The sequence below is a fragment of the Lethenteron reissneri genome, chromosome 25, assembly GCF_015708825.2.
Source record: "Lethenteron reissneri isolate LAM-NWPU_2019-01 chromosome 25, ASM1570882v1, whole genome shotgun sequence".
In the NCBI taxonomy this organism is placed as follows: Eukaryota; Metazoa; Chordata; class Hyperoartia; order Petromyzontiformes; family Petromyzontidae; genus Lethenteron; species Lethenteron reissneri.
Window position 1 is genome coordinate 18159191 of NC_083803.1, and position 19063 is coordinate 18178253.

At 53.4% G+C, this 19063-nt stretch overlaps 1 protein-coding gene across 5 annotated transcripts in view; it reads left to right on the plus strand.

Moving 5' to 3' along the window:
• The window catches only part of LOC133347367 (protein dispatched homolog 1-like), a 55363-nt gene that overhangs the window by 27875 nt on the left and 8425 nt on the right, over positions 1-19063 (plus strand). For 2 of the 5 annotated variants that reach the window (XM_061559603.1, XM_061559604.1), the window contains 3 exons: positions 11228-11940; positions 16577-16606; positions 18100-18223. In XM_061559603.1, coding sequence (XP_061415587.1) covers positions 11243-11940; positions 16577-16606; positions 18100-18223 — 852 coding nt within the window. In that variant the 5' untranslated portion in view covers positions 11228-11242. Of the gene's footprint in view, positions 1-9863; positions 10083-10668; positions 11941-16576; positions 16607-18099; positions 18224-19063 lie in introns of those variants that run through there. The other 3 variants (XM_061559606.1, XM_061559605.1, XM_061559601.1) reach the window with 3 other exon arrangements.

Consider the following 19063-nt stretch of genomic DNA (forward strand, 5'->3'; position numbering starts at 1 on the left):
GCTGGGCTGGCAGGGGTCGTTTTTGATTGATGTAGGCGGGGCCCCTTTGGAGAAGCACTGGTCCCCTTGGGGAGGACCTCTTACCCGTGGGCAGGGTTCCGTTGGCCCTCCTAGAAGTTGCACCAACCGCGCCATCGTTAATCTGCTTCTGGATCCAATAGAAGCCTCGCTTTAGACTGGTACCACGATGACGTCTTGGTCTCGTGGGTGAGCCACTCGTGAGTGTGTTCATCCTGTCACGACCTTGCCTGTCATTACTGTGGCACCAAGTGGAGCTGGGTGTTTCATTTGGAACGAGCTTTTTTCCCCGTCCAAGGATGGGTGTATATTGCAGTAAATCTGAAATATATGAAATAGAAAAATTGTGCAACTCATGAGGGGGGGGGGGGGGGGCTTGCCCCATGTGGAGTGACGTCACCCGCTAATGGTTATTGGGGAGTGGTGCGGCATGTGGAGTGACGTCACCTGCTCATGCTTATTAATGAGGGGAGGGGTGCGGCATGTGGAGTGCGTGACCTTGTGCGTTTGTGTAAATCTCCACGTGTGCATGAATATTAATGAAGGGGGGGGGGGCTCTTTTGCAGTGACGTCACGCACGGATGTAGCAGTGTGCTGCGTAGATTTATTTTTTACCGTCACTTTCTGTAAAGAAACGTCATTTTTGAAGCGTCTTTGCGTAATAAATTATTTAATGCAGCTCGACCTTCCTCTACACTGAGTGTAAAAATCCAACCCACTCATGAATATTAATGAGGGGAGGTGGGATTCATCTGGAGTGACGTCACGCGCTGGACAGACAGACATTTCTGAGTGATTGTAGTCGGTAATGAGGAATGTGAATTGAATGTAATAATTGGCTCTGATGTCTAATGGAGTGTTAGTTTCATGCTCTGTAAAGGTTCCTCCTGCTGGGTGATTTTCAACTGACTGTGAGATGTGCGGGGTGCTTGTCTGTGCCAGATCGTGACCTTCTCACACAACTGCTGCTCTGTGTGTTCACCTCACTCGGGCCATCGCTTCCCTTAAAGTCAAAGATGTTCATTTCAGAAAACCGACATTTCCTTTTATGGAAACAGAACACAAATCGTAAACATTTTTAAGCGGCATATTTATGCTGCAGGAGTTTTTGTCTAATAAGGAAATTGCCTCTGCATGGCATGGATGAATGTATGTTTGATGTTGATTGTACTTTGTGTGCACGTGCGTGTATGATGCATTGCTGTGAGTATGGTAGCGGTGGCAGAGTGGCTTAAGTGTCGCGTTACAATCTCGGTCAAGCCACTTTCATTTCCGGCCATAGATAACACAAATGTCAAGCGGTGTCTAAATATGTCCTTGGCTTCCCCTAGATCGACTCGGCCTCAAATGAGTAATTGCGTTGTGTAAACATTAAGACTGGGGAGGCAAAGGCAGCCGGATATGGTACTGGCCACACGACCCACTGCCATGCCAACCTCAATAGGTGCTCGCTAACAGGACTGGCGCAGGCCTCGCTCCAGCTCCACGCGGATGTTTGTTGGTGTGAGCTCGTCTCCTCTGCCTGCTGTGCGGTTGCTGCTCTTTACTGCCAGAGCGCCAGCACCGCCAGCCAGCACCGCTGTGTATATTCCTCTGTGTTTCCCTTCCTCCTCTGCTCTGCAATTTCCATTAAAAACCGGAATTAGTCTTTCAAAATGATGATTAATGTTTATTTTAATCTTATGGCAGGAGGAAATGACTCTGCTACAGGCTGCAGACCCAAACACACTTGTTCTCGCGTGTCAGTGCATGCGTTGTGCTGCGAGTGTGCACGTGCACGCGCGCAAGGTGGCTCCGAGCACTTAGAGCACACACGTGTCTGTGCAAGTGCCCGTAGTATGGAGACACAGGGTTTGGTGGTTCCCGCAGCGTACTGACGGCGGGAGAGTGCTGGTGTGACTCCTGACCATTCACATCAGCGACGGCCCTCACCCGCATTCAAATCGAAGTGTGTCTGCAATCAAATAAGTGCGTGGAAGGTCTCATGTCTGTTGATGGCCTTGAGCCAGTGGTGGGGACAAGCAGCATCTGCAGCGACCCCGGTGGATGGTGGGCAGAGGCAGTCTACAAGATTCGAACTCTTACACTTTCCCACCAAACCAAGGCAGGCGCTGAAGTCACTGCTCCGTTCGCGCGGATTCCGCTGGATGGACTCGCCCTCAAAGGAGCTGTTGCCTCCGTTTGTCAACAAACCGTGATCCTGGTGTACAGCGGAGGCTTGCTCGTCACACGAGCGATTTTAAGGAGCGTTATGCAGCAGTTAGATTTCGTGCACACTCAGGACATGCAATGCCCACGCAGGTATATCGATGGCATGGTAACGTGTGGGATTGTGATGTTTGTTGAGCACAACAGGCTGGATACTTGGGCAGCCGTACAGGGGTTTTTGACACGCTCCGATCACAAGACATGATATCTCTGTCCAGCGCTGAGCGGCACCGAGAACGCTCTGAACATCACCATTTTTACTTCAATCACCGAGGTGAGGGCTCCATCCTTGCTGATCCGCCACTTCTAGACATCTGTGAAAAAAGAGGTTCATAGCTCATCGGATTCCTCCTCCAGGATAAATTAAGATTCTGACTCTGATTCCCTTCCACCACATTCGGATGCCCATATTTTCTTTGAGTGTGGACACTTCTCTCTTGTGTTCTGAACATCTCGACAAGTGGAGAGAGCTAGGTACATGCTAAGCTGGGTGGATGCTAAAGTCCCTGTACGCATTATGATTAAATTCCCACATTGACTGCGCTCCATGCTTTGAGTGTGCGTGATTTTGCGGTTCATGTCTTGAGTGGAGTTTGAGCTATTGCCTGTCAGAAGTCATGGTTGTCTCTTGCTCAGCTGTAATACGCAGAGTAGACTGGCTCTGCGTGATGATATTAACCAGATTCTGGCTGTGCACTTATCTGTATCGATGTCATTGTGAGAGAGTTCCTATCTCAGAATCGCGAGGTTACAAATTCAAATCATGGTCAGGGATCGTTTCACCCTATCTTGCTGCCAATGTTGATCAAATTAAGTTCCAATGTGTGGGACGCTGACGGTGGTTGTGCTAAGTGTATACTGCCCCCGCCATAGGAATTAGGAATTTCCACCACCGGTGCAGGGTGGCCAATCGAGCGGAGCGCCGTCCACCGCTCGTTTGAACGATTTCACGTTGACTGCTGACCACGTGTTTTAACGGCTACTGGCCCATGGAATTTGTATGCAGCTTCATATTTCTGCTCTCACATGATCAATTCATTGTGCAGACATGATGTCATCTAATTTATTAATAAAATGGTCCACTTTAATTTAAAACAACCGCCTATATATAATGCAAATCAATAGCTTTCAAAACCTCCCCCTTGTGACCTCATCTGCAAATGCTCTGTATGGTGTGCGTTTCCCTGAAGTGTGCGTGCGTGTCGCGTTCTTGCGTTCGTCATTGCATCCGCCGTGCCCTCTGTCTTCTCCTTGTTGCCGTGGCCCGCGCTGCGCTCACCATCGGCAAGCTGCCCAGATGCGGCCTTGCAAGCGGACGGTGTTTTGGGTCCTTGTTTTTGATCAAACATTCATCCACCTTTTATAAAAAAACCGACGTGCTGTCGCTCCTCTGTTACTATGGGGTTTTTTCCAAGATGAAATTAACATTTAACAAGCCCATCTCATTGACTCCTAACAAAAGTGGACTTGAGAAGCCTTCATCCGGTAGTGGATAAAACATAGTTTGATGATCATGACAAGATTATTTTGCACAGTTTATAACGTACAGTATTACTATTTTTATTGCATTGTTATTATTGTGCAATAGTTACTTTTCTGATGGTTTTATTATCACAGTGCGGTTTTACAGTTTGATTTCCTCCTGCGTGAATCACCGACGCCATTCACTGTTTCACCTGCCCCATGCTTGTCTGAGCAACAGAAACTTTGACTTGACTTTCATTGTCATTATCGGCCATTATCTATCCACTGCTGAATGTCATGGCCAACCCTCATGGTCACGTATCGACACAATCCATCTCGCTCCTGCATACGAACTGATCCAAAACAGAATGGAGTGGTCTCCAAGGGTCCGATGACCAAGGAGCAGCTGGTGGGAGACCGTCAGGGCCGAGCTTGGAGGTCACGTGTCAACTACAGCAGCCGGGACCCCTGGCAGAGGGCGTAAGGCGTTGAGAAGTTGTGATAGCATCGGTGGTTTTAGCCATTATGACATCCCGATCTTGAAATAATTAACAGCCTGCACCGGTCATGATGGCGCAGGCTTGTGATCCAGCACCCTGGAGGCGAGGGTTGGTGGATAATGTAGATTTGTGAAACTCCAAACCTGCTGAGGTTCAGGTGGCCAGGAGAAATTACAACAAATGGGTTCACAAACCCATTCGTGTTCACCTTTGCACGCATGAGTTTTCTCCAGGTGTCCCTCCTTAAAATGGAATTGGGCACGTTTCCAAAGCAAGACGCTGCTGAAGAGAGAATTTGGATACTCGGTCGTGAAGCCTTTGCCCAGACTCAATGGGGCTTTCCTGGACAATTTAGTGATATCGCATTGTTAATACAGAATTAATGACAATGTGGCACTGAGACCCGTGCCGTTATTGTACCTCCCAGTTCTCGATCGAACATTGCGTCCGATTCTTCAGCTATGTGTGTGTTATAAATCACGTTTATATTGTAACGGTCACCTGAGTAGCGAGCCAAACTATCGGGGGAAACCCTGGGCGGCAGCTGGTGCCCTAAACGCGGAGCTGGCCTGTCCTGGACAGCCACCCGCGGTGCGTGTCGCGCGTTCCGCACTCGGCGATCGGAGCTCCGCACGTCTCAACTGCGAGCCCTCTCCTCCGCAGTCTCCGCCGAGCAATTAGCGAGCTCGGCCGTGCCAGAGCCTGCCAAGCTGCTTCCTGCTTTCAGCTAATCAGCTTTGTTGAAACAAAGATATAATAAATACAAGAGGCCCTGTTTTCAGAACGGTCACTGTTTTGTTTTTCGACACAATGTGCTCATTAATGTTTGTTTGGGGTGTTTCTCTCTTTCCTGAATCGCGGTGAGGATTGTTTGCGAGTTTGGCTCGCCGGGCCACAGCCTGCGGAATACAGATGTTATGAAATAAGAGGGCTGCGTGTTTCGTATTACAGGACATTTGTTAAAGTGTTTGCTTTTTTTCCAAGGCTTGCTCTTCCGTCTAATTTTTGAGTTGCTGTTTTACGACCTGGGTAACATGGAGCTCGTGTGTCTTCTCTCTGAAATCTCTGCCACGCACACCGCTGTGGGCATCTGCACCGAGTTGAACTGGAGATGCCCGCATTTGGATTTCAAGCGGCTGTGAAAATGTGCACGTTAAATCATAACTCTTGTTCACCCATACATATACTGAGCGACGGCCTTAATCACATCTTTGTCCTTGCACTTTGGTCATCTGTGGGTTTGATTTAGGTTGCGTACATAGTTGCATGCTTGATGGTATATTCCACTTTGACGCGGCAAGCACGAGTAACCTGAGTTAAACTCCTGCTATTCTGCATGTGAACTGAATGCTTTGAGTTTTGCGCGCCTGTGTGTGCGGCTGTGTGTGCGCGCATGTGTGTGTGAGTGTGTGTCTCTGGCTGTCTTGGAATGTCTCACAAGGAGGTTAAAATTTCCTGGGTGTTTACGAGAATCTTGTTTGCACTGCAGCTTAGCTCTTATTCATCCCTGAGCCAACCCCACAAACACCCACCCCCTTTCACCCCACCCCTCCCCCTCCTGACACCTCACCCCTCTCCCACCCACACCTAACACACATACCGGACACACCCATCCACTCGCACATGCGCGCACACCAACTTACGCACACCAACTTACACACGCCAACCTACGCATGCCAACTTACACATGTCAACTTACGCATTTCAACTTACGCTCGCCAACTTACGCTCGCCAACCTACGCACGCCAACTTACGCACTCCAACTTACGCACGCCAACCTACGCTCGCCAACTTACGCTCGCCAACTTACGCACGCCAACTTACGCTCGCCAACTTACGCTCGCCAACTTACGCTCGCCAACCTACGCTCGCCAACTTACGCTCGCCAACTTACGCTCGCCAACTTACGCTCGCCAACTTACGCTCGCCAACTTACGCTCGCCAACTTACGCTCGCCAACCTACGCTCGCCAACTTACGCACTCCAACTTACGCACGCCAACCTACGCTCGCCAACTTACGCTCGCCAACTTACGCACGCCAACTTACGCACGCCAACCTACGCACGCCAACTTACGCACGCCAACCTACGCACTCCAACTTACGCACGCCAACCTACGCTCGCCAACTTACGCTCGCCAACTTACGCACTCCAACTTACGCACGCCAACCTACGCACGCCAACTTACGCACGCCAACCTACGCACGCCAACTTACGCACGCCAACCTACGCACGCCAACTTACGCACGCCAACCTACGCACGCCAACTTACGCACTCCAACTTACGCACGCCAACTTACGCACGCCAACCTACGCACGCCAACTTACGCACTCCAACTTACGCACTCCAACTTACGCACGCCAACCTACGCACGCCAACTTACGCACGCCAACTTACGCTCGCCAACTTACGCACTCCAACTTACGCTCGCCAACCTACGCACGCCAACTTACGCACGCCAACCTACGCACGCCAACTTACGCACGCCAACCTACGCACGCCAACTTACGCACGCCAACCTACGCACGCCAACTTACGCACGCCAACCTACGCACGCCAACTTACGCTCGCCAACCTACGCACGCCAACTTACGCACGCCAACCTACGCACGCCAACTTACGCACGCCAACTTACGCTCGCCAACTTACGCTCGCCAACTTACGCTCGCCAACCTACGCTCGCCAACTTACGCTCGCCAACTTACGCTCGCCAACTTACGCTCGCCAACTTACGCTCGCCAACTTACGCTCGCCAACTTACGCTCGCCAACCTACGCTCGCCAACTTACGCACTCCAACTTACGCACGCCAACCTACGCTCGCCAACTTACGCTCGCCAACTTACGCACGCCAACTTACGCACGCCAACCTACGCACGCCAACTTACGCACGCCAACCTACGCACTCCAACTTACGCACGCCAACCTACGCTCGCCAACTTACGCTCGCCAACTTACGCACTCCAACTTACGCACGCCAACCTACGCACGCCAACTTACGCACGCCAACCTACGCACGCCAACTTACGCACGCCAACCTACGCACGCCAACTTACGCACGCCAACCTACGCACGCCAACTTACGCACTCCAACTTACGCACGCCAACTTACGCACGCCAACCTACGCACGCCAACTTACGCACTCCAACTTACGCACTCCAACTTACGCACGCCAACCTACGCACGCCAACTTACGCACGCCAACTTACGCTCGCCAACTTACGCACTCCAACTTACGCTCGCCAACCTACGCACGCCAACTTACGCACGCCAACCTACGCACGCCAACTTACGCACGCCAACCTACGCACGCCAACTTACGCACGCCAACCTACGCACGCCAACTTACGCACGCCAACCTACGCACGCCAACTTACGCTCGCCAACCTACGCACGCCAACTTACGCACGCCAACCTACGCACGCCAACTTACGCACGCCAACTTACGTATGCCAACCTACGCTCGCCAACCTACGCTCGCCAACTTACGCACGCCAACTTACGCTCGCCAACCTACGCACGCCAACTTACGCACGCCAACTTACGCACGCCAACCTACGCACGCCAACTTACGCACGCCAACCTACGCTCGCCAACCTACGCACGCCAACTTACGCACGCCAACCTACGCACGCCAACTTACGTATGCCAACTTACGCTCGCCAACCTACGCACGCCAACTTACGCACGCCAACCTACGCTCGCCAACTTACGCACGCCAGCCTACGCTCGCCAACCTACGCACGCCAACTTACGCACGCCAACCTACGCACGCCAACCTACGCTCGCCAACCTACGCTCGCCAACTTACGCACGCCAACCTACGCTCGCCAACTTACGCACGCCAACCTACGCTCGCCAACCTACGCACGCCAACTTACGCACGCTAACTTACGCACGCCAACCTACGCACGTGAACTTACGCTCGCCAACTTACGCACGCCAACTTACGCACGCCAACCTACGCACGCCAACTTACGCACGCCAACTTACGCACGCCAACCTACGCACGTGAACTTACGCTCGCCAACCTACGCACGTCAACTTACGCACGCCAACTTACGCACGCCAACTTACGCACGTGAACTTACGCTCGCCAACTTACGCACACCAACTTACGCACGCCAACCTACGCACGTCAACTTACGCACGCCAACCTACGCACGTCAACTTACGCACGTCAACTTACGCACGCCAACCTACGCACGCCAACCTACGCACGTCAACTTACGCACGCCAACCTACGCACGTCAACCTACGCACGTCAACTTACGCACGCCAACTTACGCATGCCAACTTACGCACACTAACTTACGCACGCCAACCTACGCACGTCAACTTACGCACGCCAACTTACGCATGCCAACTTACGCACGTCAACTTACGCTCACCAACTTACGCACGCCAACCTACGCTCGCCAACCTACACACGCCAACCTACGCATGCCAACCTACGCACGTCAACTTACGCTCACCAACTTACGCACGCCAACCTACACACGCCAACTTACGCACGCCAACCTACGCTCGCCAACCTACACACGCCAACCTACACACGCCAACCTACACACGCCAACCTACGCACGTCAACTTACGCACGCCAACTTACGCATGCCAACCTACGCACGTCAACTTACGCTCACCAACTTACGCACGCCAACCTACGCTCGCCAACCTACACACGCCAACCTACGCACGCCAACCTACGCACGCCAACCTACGCTCGCCAACCTACGCACGCCAACCTACGCACGCCAACCTACGCACGCCAACCTACGCTCGCCAACCTACGCACGCCAACCTACGCTCACCAACTTACGCACGCCAACCTACGCACGCCAACCTACGCACGCCAACCTACGCTCGCCAACCTACGCACGCCAACCTACGCACGCCAACCTACGCACGCCAACCTACGCACGTCAACCTACGCACGTCAACCTACGCACGCCAACCTACGCACGCCAATTTACACACGCCAACTTACGCACGTCAACTTACGCACGCGCGCACTAACACTTGCACACACAGACCCGCACACCAGATATTCAGCCACATGACACAAACACTCCCAAACTCATATCCACACATTTTCCCATGTGCACCGACACCCAGATGTAAGCACAAAGACAAAGATCCCCTGTATAGCCTCCGCAGGTTGTTCGGGCAAGTGCTTTTAGCGAGCACATAACAAGGTTGGCTCATTGCACAAGGGATGGTATGGCCAGACCCATGTCTGGCCACCTTTGTCTCGCCAGTTGTGATGCTTACATCCCACCCCAGGTATCGACTATTCTGATCTCTCAAGTTCTCACCTGGTCAAACAAATAAACTTGACCTCTACTCATTTGAGGTCGAGTTGATCTAGAGGAGGCCCAGGACCGGTTTAGATATTTCTCACCGATATCGGCCACAAGCGGGCGGGATTCGAACTCGGGTCGCCGTCTTTGTTTTGCAGTGCCCCGACAACACGCACGCGACACGTACGCGACACACGCACACCGCTCTCCCCGCACGCCCCTCAGCGCCGCGTTACTCGCTCGGCCTCCTGCCGGCATCCCCCCCTCCAGCCGCCGCGTGCGGGCGGGGCGGTGTGGGGGGGGTGATGGGCGGCGGTCTCCGTTAAAGGGGGGGGAGCGCCGGGCCGCGTGGCGTCTCTCCGGAGCGGAGCCGCCGTGGTGCCAGACGCACGCTGGGCACGGGCAGCGGTGCTCGTCAGCGCAGCTCTCGGGAGAGAGAGAGATTGCCTCCAGGGATTGACTCCTCTGTGCGCTCGCGCCCAACCTCCCGACCCTCTCGACCCTCACGTAAACATTGCTCTTGTTCACGCTCAGATTTCTTCGTCTATTTATTTGCCTCCGTTTTTATTTCTTTTTAAGGATCCAAACGGGTACGTACGCTATTGTCTGCACATTCAGAGCGATGCTTAACTAACGATGCAGCTCCTAATGGGTCAGGGTCAGGCTTGGCCTTAACCCTTCAAATGCTGTGTAAAACAACATTGCCGTTATTATTTTTGTACAATACTCTACATCCACACTAACCCTGTGCACCCAAATGGATGCTAATACAATGAAGCTTTTGCGATAACTAAAAGGTGGTGATTATTGTAGTTTTTGAAAACACGCGATCTTATTAATATTGCGCTACATTACAATGTCGTACCGTGTCTCTTTGTTTCATTGTGCTGTATTATTGTAATGCATTATGCAACTGTTATTTTCATAACTAAAATTGATCCGTCTTGATAATGTTCATGGCCACGCATTTGTTATCCCGTGTGTGCGTGCGAAGCCTTTGTGTAGCCGCCTCTCCTTTGAGCGCTGAGCGACGGCTCTCCGTCCCGTCGCAGGGCGCTCGGATTAAGCAGCACCGCAGGCAAATTGGCGAGCTCGACGCGGTCGTGCGCCTCGCCTTGTGGGAGAGATTTTCAGGCTGGGGTAGTGCGAGCGGTGGCGCGGGGACGTCACCCCTTGACCTTCCCCCCCCTCCACCCCTCCCCCCCAAACACCCACACGCGGAGCTCCGGACGGTCCACTAGGCTCCTGGGGGCCGCACCGCACCGCTCTTCCCCTTCGTTGCCCGTGGCTCCCCATCACTGCCCCCCCACCCCATCACCCTAGGCAGCAGGACAAGGGGCCGCGGTGCTCTGGGAGTGTCGTGTTGCTCTATCTGCGTGACTGAATGCCTCCGACGGAGATAGAATGCTTCCCAGACGATCAGGTGTTGGGTTTCCCGCTCGACCTATTTTCCTGCTCGGGCCATGTCGGGGTAACGCGAGACCGGCCACTTCTGCTCTTAACGCCTCTTTTCTTTCCTCTTCGTTTCTTTGTGCCTCATTCCACTTTGTTGTCGGGGAGCCGGTGTTTTTCTGGAAGAATAAACGGAATCGGGCCATGCCGTCGCAGTGGCACGCCAAGGTGGCATTAAGAAGCATTGATGCCCTTTGTCACGGTTGGGAGTTGTGGCTGTGTGGGTGTCTCGTCTTGTTTATATTCAGTGGTAATTGTCCACGTGGCATTCTCTGCGCCGCAGCCTCTCCGAGAGGCCATGGGTGAGAGCGTCTCGCCCGGCGGCTCGGGGCCTGCGGACGACGAGGAGGCCGGCCACGGGGCTTTAACAACGCGGCCCGGAGCGGCGCGCTCCGGAGACGCCGGCCCCGACGCGGACGCGGAGGAACCCGCCCGGGAACGGGATGGCGCCGCGGCCCCGCAACCGCCGTGCCGCTCCTGCCGCCGTCGTGTCGGCCGCGGCACGACGGGCTCGGCGATCGCCGCCGTGCGCTGCCGCACGTGCGGCGTGGCCTGCTGCGCCGAGTGCAAGGCCCGGCTCGGCTCGGCTCCGGCCTCCGCCGTGCCCAACGGACACCCGCCGGGCGCGGCTTCCAAGGGCGTGGCGACGACGACGCCGACGGCTCCGCCGCCGCGCGACTGCGAGGCGTGCGGCAGGCGGGGGGAGCCGGCCAACGGGGCCGCCGGCGCGGGGCTCTTTGCCGCGGGCTGCGCGCACGGCCACCACCCGCTGTACCGGCAGCAGCAGCACTTGTACTTGCAGCAGCAGCATCACCTGCATCGACAGCAGCAGCAGCAGCGCGCGCAGTGCGCGTGCGTGCGCGCGGGCGCCGGTCGCCCCCCCTGCTGCTGCTGCTGCTGCTGCCGCCTCCGCTGCTGCGTCTGCGCGCGTCACGTCCCGGGCGCGGGGCTGTGCCTCCAGCAGCCGGGGCGATGTCATCACCTCGTAGAGCTCAGGTGAGAGAGTGAGATGAGTGAGGAGTGAGTGAGAGGCCAGGAGGAGCGTGGGACGCACGCTGCTCCGTGTGCCGGGCCGTGTGAACGCGTGGGAAGCCGTGGGGCGGTGTGTTCGGCACTGCTTAAGCACCTTAGCAACCTCGCTTCCATTCATTGCCACGGGTGGCATCAGTTGCATGTGGTGTTTTAAGTTAGTCAACCCAGTCTTGAGTATCTTCCGCAGTGGATACACATAAGACCCGTAGAGACAAAGGCAGCCAGGCATGGTGCCGGTCACCCCTTCGTGTACAGTGCCGGTCTTAAATAGGTGCTCGCTAACAATGATGACTCAAATAGTCTGGCTGCTTCATTAACGTTGTGGGGAGTGGTACCATTGTGGCGAACGCTATTTTTGCGTGTATGCGTGTGGAGTGTACCAGCGCGTGAGTGTGCGCGAGCTCGTGAGAGCGGGGCGATGACACTCGTGAGCGTGCGAGCGCGTGCCGAGCGAGAGCCGCCTCCGAGTTGTCGCTGGCACCGAGCTCGCGTCTCCTGAGCGTAGCTTCCTGGCAGCCTCGCTGAGGAAGGGCGAGATCGCAAAAATAAAAAGTAAGAAAAACAACACAAATAAAAAACTGAAAGTTTCCTAAGAAATCGAACTGCCTTGTTTGGATTTTGTTAGGGAAGCCAAGATGGGTTGGTCACTGGCCACCGAAGCCAAAAACCCATGGCCACATATTCGGTGGTATTGTGTAAAGACGTGGGTAGTGTGAGGGCAGCCCGCCCCATCGCTGAAACAACCCCTTGCCCTAATCCCATGGTCCTTTAACCATCAGGTCTCACTCCTGCCACCATGGATCTTTGAGGGCACCAGAGTCAGTAAGAGCTTGAAAATGCCCCTGGGCTGAAATGTCATCTCTGCCTTGCTGATAAAGGATATACGCTGTTTCAATTTCTTCCACAGGAGTTACGTATATATAGTTGACTTGTCTGTGTATTGTAAAAACCTCTGAAGCTAGACTTGAGTGCTGTAATATGGGATAAGCTGGGAGGACAACCAAACAAATAAATAGATACTGATATTAAATAATAAAATAACAACTACGCTCGGGCAAAGCACTGTGCCGATTTTATGCAAAAACTAAAATAGATGCATTTATTAAGACAGGGAAGTGTAAGGATTTAATTGTTAGCTCATGTCTTTGTTTCTTTAAGTTGTGAATAATAAATTCCCATTTTACGTAATGGAGGAAAAGAACAAAGCATGTGTTGCGATGAGACAAGGGTGCTGCATGTCCGTGCGTCTTGCGTATCTCTCGCACCGAACGGGAATAATGACTAGACCGCGACTCCTGGGACAAATAACTGTTGTCGTTCAAGCAGACCGGTGGTGCATTTACCTAAGTCACACGAGACCACTTTTAGAATTTTTACAATTGTAAATGGCAGTGGCCCCAAAAGCCACACGAACGCTACAGGTCTAAGGTCCCCCCCCCCCCCGAGTAGCGGCAGCAACGTCCCGATCCGCAACGCACATCGTTATATTTGTTGACCCAGGAATGCTTCGCTGAATCTCAAGGCTCCTTTCAGGAGGATCCTGTCGAGTTTACATAGTAGGGGATGGCGATTGCTGTTTGTTTCCCAAATTAATAGTTTGCGAGTGATTTTGCTTAATTTTGAAAAATGTGACCTTGGTGCCGCCACCAACACAGTGGCCGACCTTTCTTTGAATGACATCACCGGGTCTCTCGCGTCGACTGTGATGGTTAACGCACCCGCAGCATTACCCAGTGTGACCAGTCAGATTTGAACTGTGATCTTCTGCACCAAGCAGTGAGCGGCCAAGTACGATGTTGCGGTTCTTTGCGTGATAATGATCAAGAGGTGTGTGGATTAAACGGTGTGTTTGTTGTTGTTAGCAGGACTGCTTTTACTGCTTACATTTTAAATTGCCTCGTTGGTAACAATTTGGTTTTGATTAGCACTTAAAACTTTGTAGCATGTTGCCATTGTGCTCTGGGTGTCACACTATGAGATGAAGAATGCGTTTGGATCTCTGGCAGGGCAGTGTGCAACCCTTCGTGTTAGAGAACGGCCCGCAGAAGCTGATATCGCGGAGGTACTTCTGAGATCCCTCGGGTGACCTCTGACCTGCACAGTCGATGGCAGCACTTTCCCACTCGCCGTGCATAAGAGTGAAGTTTTTCACGTGACGGTAAAACTGATATTTTTTTTTATTCTGAGAGCTGGAATTTATCAAAATGAATGAAGAACTGAATGACTTTGGTTTGTGAGGCCAGGGGTAGATATGTTGAGACCGTCCACTGCTGCCATTAAGTCGCAGGCGGCTGCGTAGATTGAGCCCCAGGTCTCCGCGGTGCCAGCTCTTAACACCCTCACGAGGACGTTGTTAGATTGAGTTGATGATGGTGTTGCACCGATTAATTGCTGTCTATAAATATGTAAGAAATTAGAGTGGTAATAATTAATATTCTCATTATATACTTTGTTTGGGGTCCTTATTGTAGAAAATTTAAGATTGACATAGGGAAAGGACATGAATTAAACTTTGAAAATAGAAAAAAATATGAATTTGGTTGAAACCAAGATAATGAATACATAATGGTCGAGAAAGGTACGCGTCAGAAATTAAGCCTCATAAGGTCTCACCGGATTAAACATCGGCAATTAACAGAGTAGTTAACTGCCATGCAATACAAATATATCCACGTTCTTTAAACGATGCATGAGACTGCAACTCACGAGTTTACTGTTTTATATTTATGCTGAACAAAAACCAATACAAGAGATCACATTCAGCTCGTGCGGCAGTTTGTTAACCGTGGCAAATAATTGGTGGCAAAGTTACTGACTTTGTTCGTGGCTTTTGTCACCGTTATTTTATGAGTTTCGGGGTCACTAAAGTCTAAGCGCGACCCCCGTGGCCGTCCGAAATTCCTCCGAGCACCAAATGAATTTCTAAGCAACTCAAGATTTTTGCTGTAAAAAAAAAGTCAGCGGCAATTCTATGGCCACCGAAATTTCTGTGGAGGCTCTTTAACGAAACGCAGAAAACGATCGTCACTTTTTTGTGACGGTTTTGCGGACAGCACCAACGTGAAAAATGTTAAGTATTCGTTTGAGTGTGCTGGCCACGGCTTAACCGTTTCTTGTGATTTCTGTAAAGGAGGCCCGGCTAATTGTGCGGCGAGTGGGGGGAGGGCGGTCTCTATAGGAGCCGCTCGCTCAGGATCGGCAGCGGCGGCGGCAGAAGCGCAAAACAAAAACACAAAAAGCCTCTGTGCCGTGGGTTTGTTTGCTCTTTGGAAGCCTCAGAAATAACCGCAAGCTCCGGCGCTGGGCACCGGGCGCCTTGCGGGCGTGACGGATCTGATCGCTGAGGGTTTACCACCGCGGGCGGCCGAACCCAAAAAAAAGAAGAAGTGTACTTTGCATCGTCTTTGTGTTGCGATGGGGAGCGGTGGTGCCCGAGTCAGGGTGCAAGGACACTCGATGGTCCCGGTTTGGTTGCTGGCAATGATGCAAATCGCCAACGTTGGCATTCTCATATCTGATCCATAGTCTGGGTGCCCTGAGATTTGTTTGGCCAAATGGGAGAACTTTCTCTGTGTGCAAGGCACTTAGTTTGATGAAATGGGCTCGTGAACCTGGAGGTTGGTGTAGTAACGCAGTGGCAGTTGTTCACGTTTCAGATGCAGGTTTTCAAATTTTTGTTATTTGGTTGATGCATTGCATTGTATACATCCATCAATTAAATTTGATTATTTATGATCACACTGATGTGCAAATGAGGCGCCAACTTAACTTTTAAGCACATTAAGCGAACAAAAGTGTATAACCGAGATGCAAAAGAGTAATTTCTTGAATCGACTCGCGATTGCGCACCGTGACGGCACGATGACACCACGCGACACGGATCGTGGCCTCCCGACTCGGCAATCCGTGTCGCGCGCCGGCGATTCCACACGCGCTGGAAGCCTTGGCGGTGCGAGCTGGCTCCGCACCGCCGCCCCGCGACGTTCGTGACGATGATGAGTTGCAGCGATCACGAAACCAACCCGCACACGTGGATAGCGTGCTCACTCGCACGCACGCACGCACCCATCGTCTCGCCGCGGGGGGAGAGGGTGTATTTGCAACTCGCACGCGCTACCCAACGTACGCAACTGAAACATCTGTGTGTGACTCGAACGGTGCGTGCGTGTGTGTTGGGTTGATGTGATATCGAGTTGCAAAGCCGCTCACCCCGTGACATGTTTTGACAAACCGTGCTTTCTTATTCACAGCTGTGTCTGTGTTGTGGGTGGTGTTGTGCATGACTGCAGATGTGTGTGTGTGTGTGCATAGCGCAAGAATGTTTGTGTGTCGCACGAGGCCGTGTGTGTTTGTGTGAATTTGCAATCGGCTGGTGATTATATGCATTGGGTGGAAATGAATGGATATGATAAAAAGAGAGGATGTAATTGATGTTTGTCTAGCATTCCAATGTGGAACCCTACTCAAACAGTGTATTTCCTGGGTAAACGAGTCACCATTATCATTGTATCTGTGCTCGCATTTCGTTTTGCTGTGCATCACGTCCTATAATGGACGGTGCATTTTATTTACTGACCGGTTATTTTATTTTATTTTCCAGGTCCAAGAAGCCGTTTGAATTCCCAAAGAGGTAAGCGCCGCAAAAAACCATCAACAGCATCCGGCAGTGTCGCACTTTGTTGTTCCAGTGCACACTTACACAGTCTGTAGGGCCTGACAACACACTGGCAATCATTTGCTCACTCTCCCTCACTCACTCTCTCACTCTCCCACTCTCTCACTCTCTCCCTCACTCACTCTCTGTCTCTTACTCTCTCCCTCACTCACTCTCCCACTCTCCAACTCTCTCACTCACTCTCTCACTCACTCACTCACTCCCTCCCTCACTCACTCTCCCACTCTCTCACTCTTTCACTCTCTCCCTCACTCACTCTCTCCCTCACTTACTCTCCCACTCTCTCACTCTCCCACTCTCTCACTTTTTCACTCTCTCCCTCGCTCACTCTCTCCCTCACTCACTCTCCCACTCTCTCCCTCCCTCCCTCCCTCCCTCCCTCCCTCACTCACTCACTCTCTCACTCTCTCACTCTCTCACTCTCCCACTCTCTCCCTCTCTGTCTCTCTCACTCTCTCTCTCCCTCACTCTCTCACTCACTCAATCTCTCACTCTCTCCCTCACTCACTCTCCCACTCTCTCACTCTCTCACTCACTCTTTCACTCTCTCCCTCACTCACTCTCCCACTCTCCCACTCTCCCACTCTCTCACTCTCTCACTCACTCTTTCACTCTCTCCCTCACTCACTCTCCCACTCTCTCACTCTCTCACTCACTCTCTCACTCACTCCCTCTCACACTCCCTCGTTCCCGCTCTGTCTCCCCTCACTCCCTCCTGGCCCCACATTCTTCTGCATGAGTGCGAGCGACTAAGCCATTGCTCTTGTCGGTCTGCGTCGACGTAGAAACCAGTAGATGAGAGGGCAGCAGCAGTGTCCAGCCGCGCATCCCCTCCCTTGCCGCCCCTAGCTTGCTGATGAGACGCCCTCCCATGCTCTTCCTGTGCGTAAGTCTAGAGACCCGTGCAACGTAGCTACTTCTCTTGGATGTGAGCGTGCGCGCGCGGTAACGCGGCACTTTAAATCGTCACACTCTGCACGTAATCGTTTCTCATTTTTTCCCTTGTAATTGGTTTTAGCATTGCGATGCATCGCGTAATTTCCTTGGTCATTTCTCCCAGATGGCGTGGCGCGGTGTGCCCCGGCGGTGCGCTCCGCGAGAGGCGTCTATGAGGAATGTAGCGTCGCTTCGCTGCGCAGTGGGTGACGAACGAGATGGCGGCCGACCTCGGCACTCGCTGCCGTTTCCCCTCCGTGGAAACATCGCAAGATAGTAATGGGAATGGTTGTGAATGGTGCCGGTTCAAGCGTTTGGCCTTGTGAGAATTGCCGGTGTGGCGTGCTGGCTTACCCTATCCCCAAGTGAATCTCAAACGGTTGCTGTTCATAGGCCACACGGAAGGAGAACAAGTGACAACCTTACCTGCCCCAGGCCCGCCCTGGCTCGACGTTCTCGGGCTGCGAGGCTTAAAGGGCCAACGCCGACCCCCCCTCTCTGTGCGTGCGCAGCTACTCGGAGCTCATCGCCGACTGGCCGATCGTGGTGCTGGCCATGTGCACGCTGCTCATCGTGGTCTGCGCCCTCGTCGGAGTTCTGGTCCCTGAGCTGCCCGACTTCTCTGACCCGCTGCTGGTGAGCTCACCCAGACTCACGCTCACCCAGACTCGCACTCGCCCAGACTCACGCTCACCCAGACTCACGCTCGCCCAGACTCACTCTCACCCAGACTCACGCTCACCCAGACTCGCACTCGCCCAGACTCACGCTCGCCCAGACTCACGCTCGCCCAGACTCACGCTCACCCAGACTCACGCTCGCCCAGACTCGCACTCGCCCAGACTCACGCTCACCCAGACTCACGCTCACCCAGACTCGCACTCGCCCAGACTCACGCTCGCCCAGACTCACGCTCGCCCAGACTCACGCTCACCCAGACTCACGCTCGCCCAGACTCACGCTCACCCAGACTCGCACTCGCCCAGACTCGCACTCGCCCAGACTCACGCTCACCCAGACTCACGCTCGCCCAGACTCACACTCGCCCAGACTCACGCTCACCCAGACTCACGCTCACCCAGACTCACGCTCACCCAGACTCACACTCGCCCAGACTCGCGCTCACCCAGACTCACACTCGCCCAGACTCACGCTCACCCAGACTCACGCTCACCCAGACTCATACTCGCCCAGACTCACGCTCACCCAGACTCACACTCGCCCAGACTCACGCTCACCCAGACTCACACTCGCCCAGACTCACGCTCGCCCAGACTCACGCTCGCCCAGACTCACGCTCACCCAGACTCACGCTCACTCAGACTCACACTCGCCCAGACTCACGCTCACCCAGACTCACACTCGCCCAGACTCACACTCGCCCAGACTCACGCTCGCCCAGACTCACGCTCACCCAGACTCACGCTCGCCCAGACTCACGCTCACCCAGACTCGCACTCGCCCAGACTCGCACTC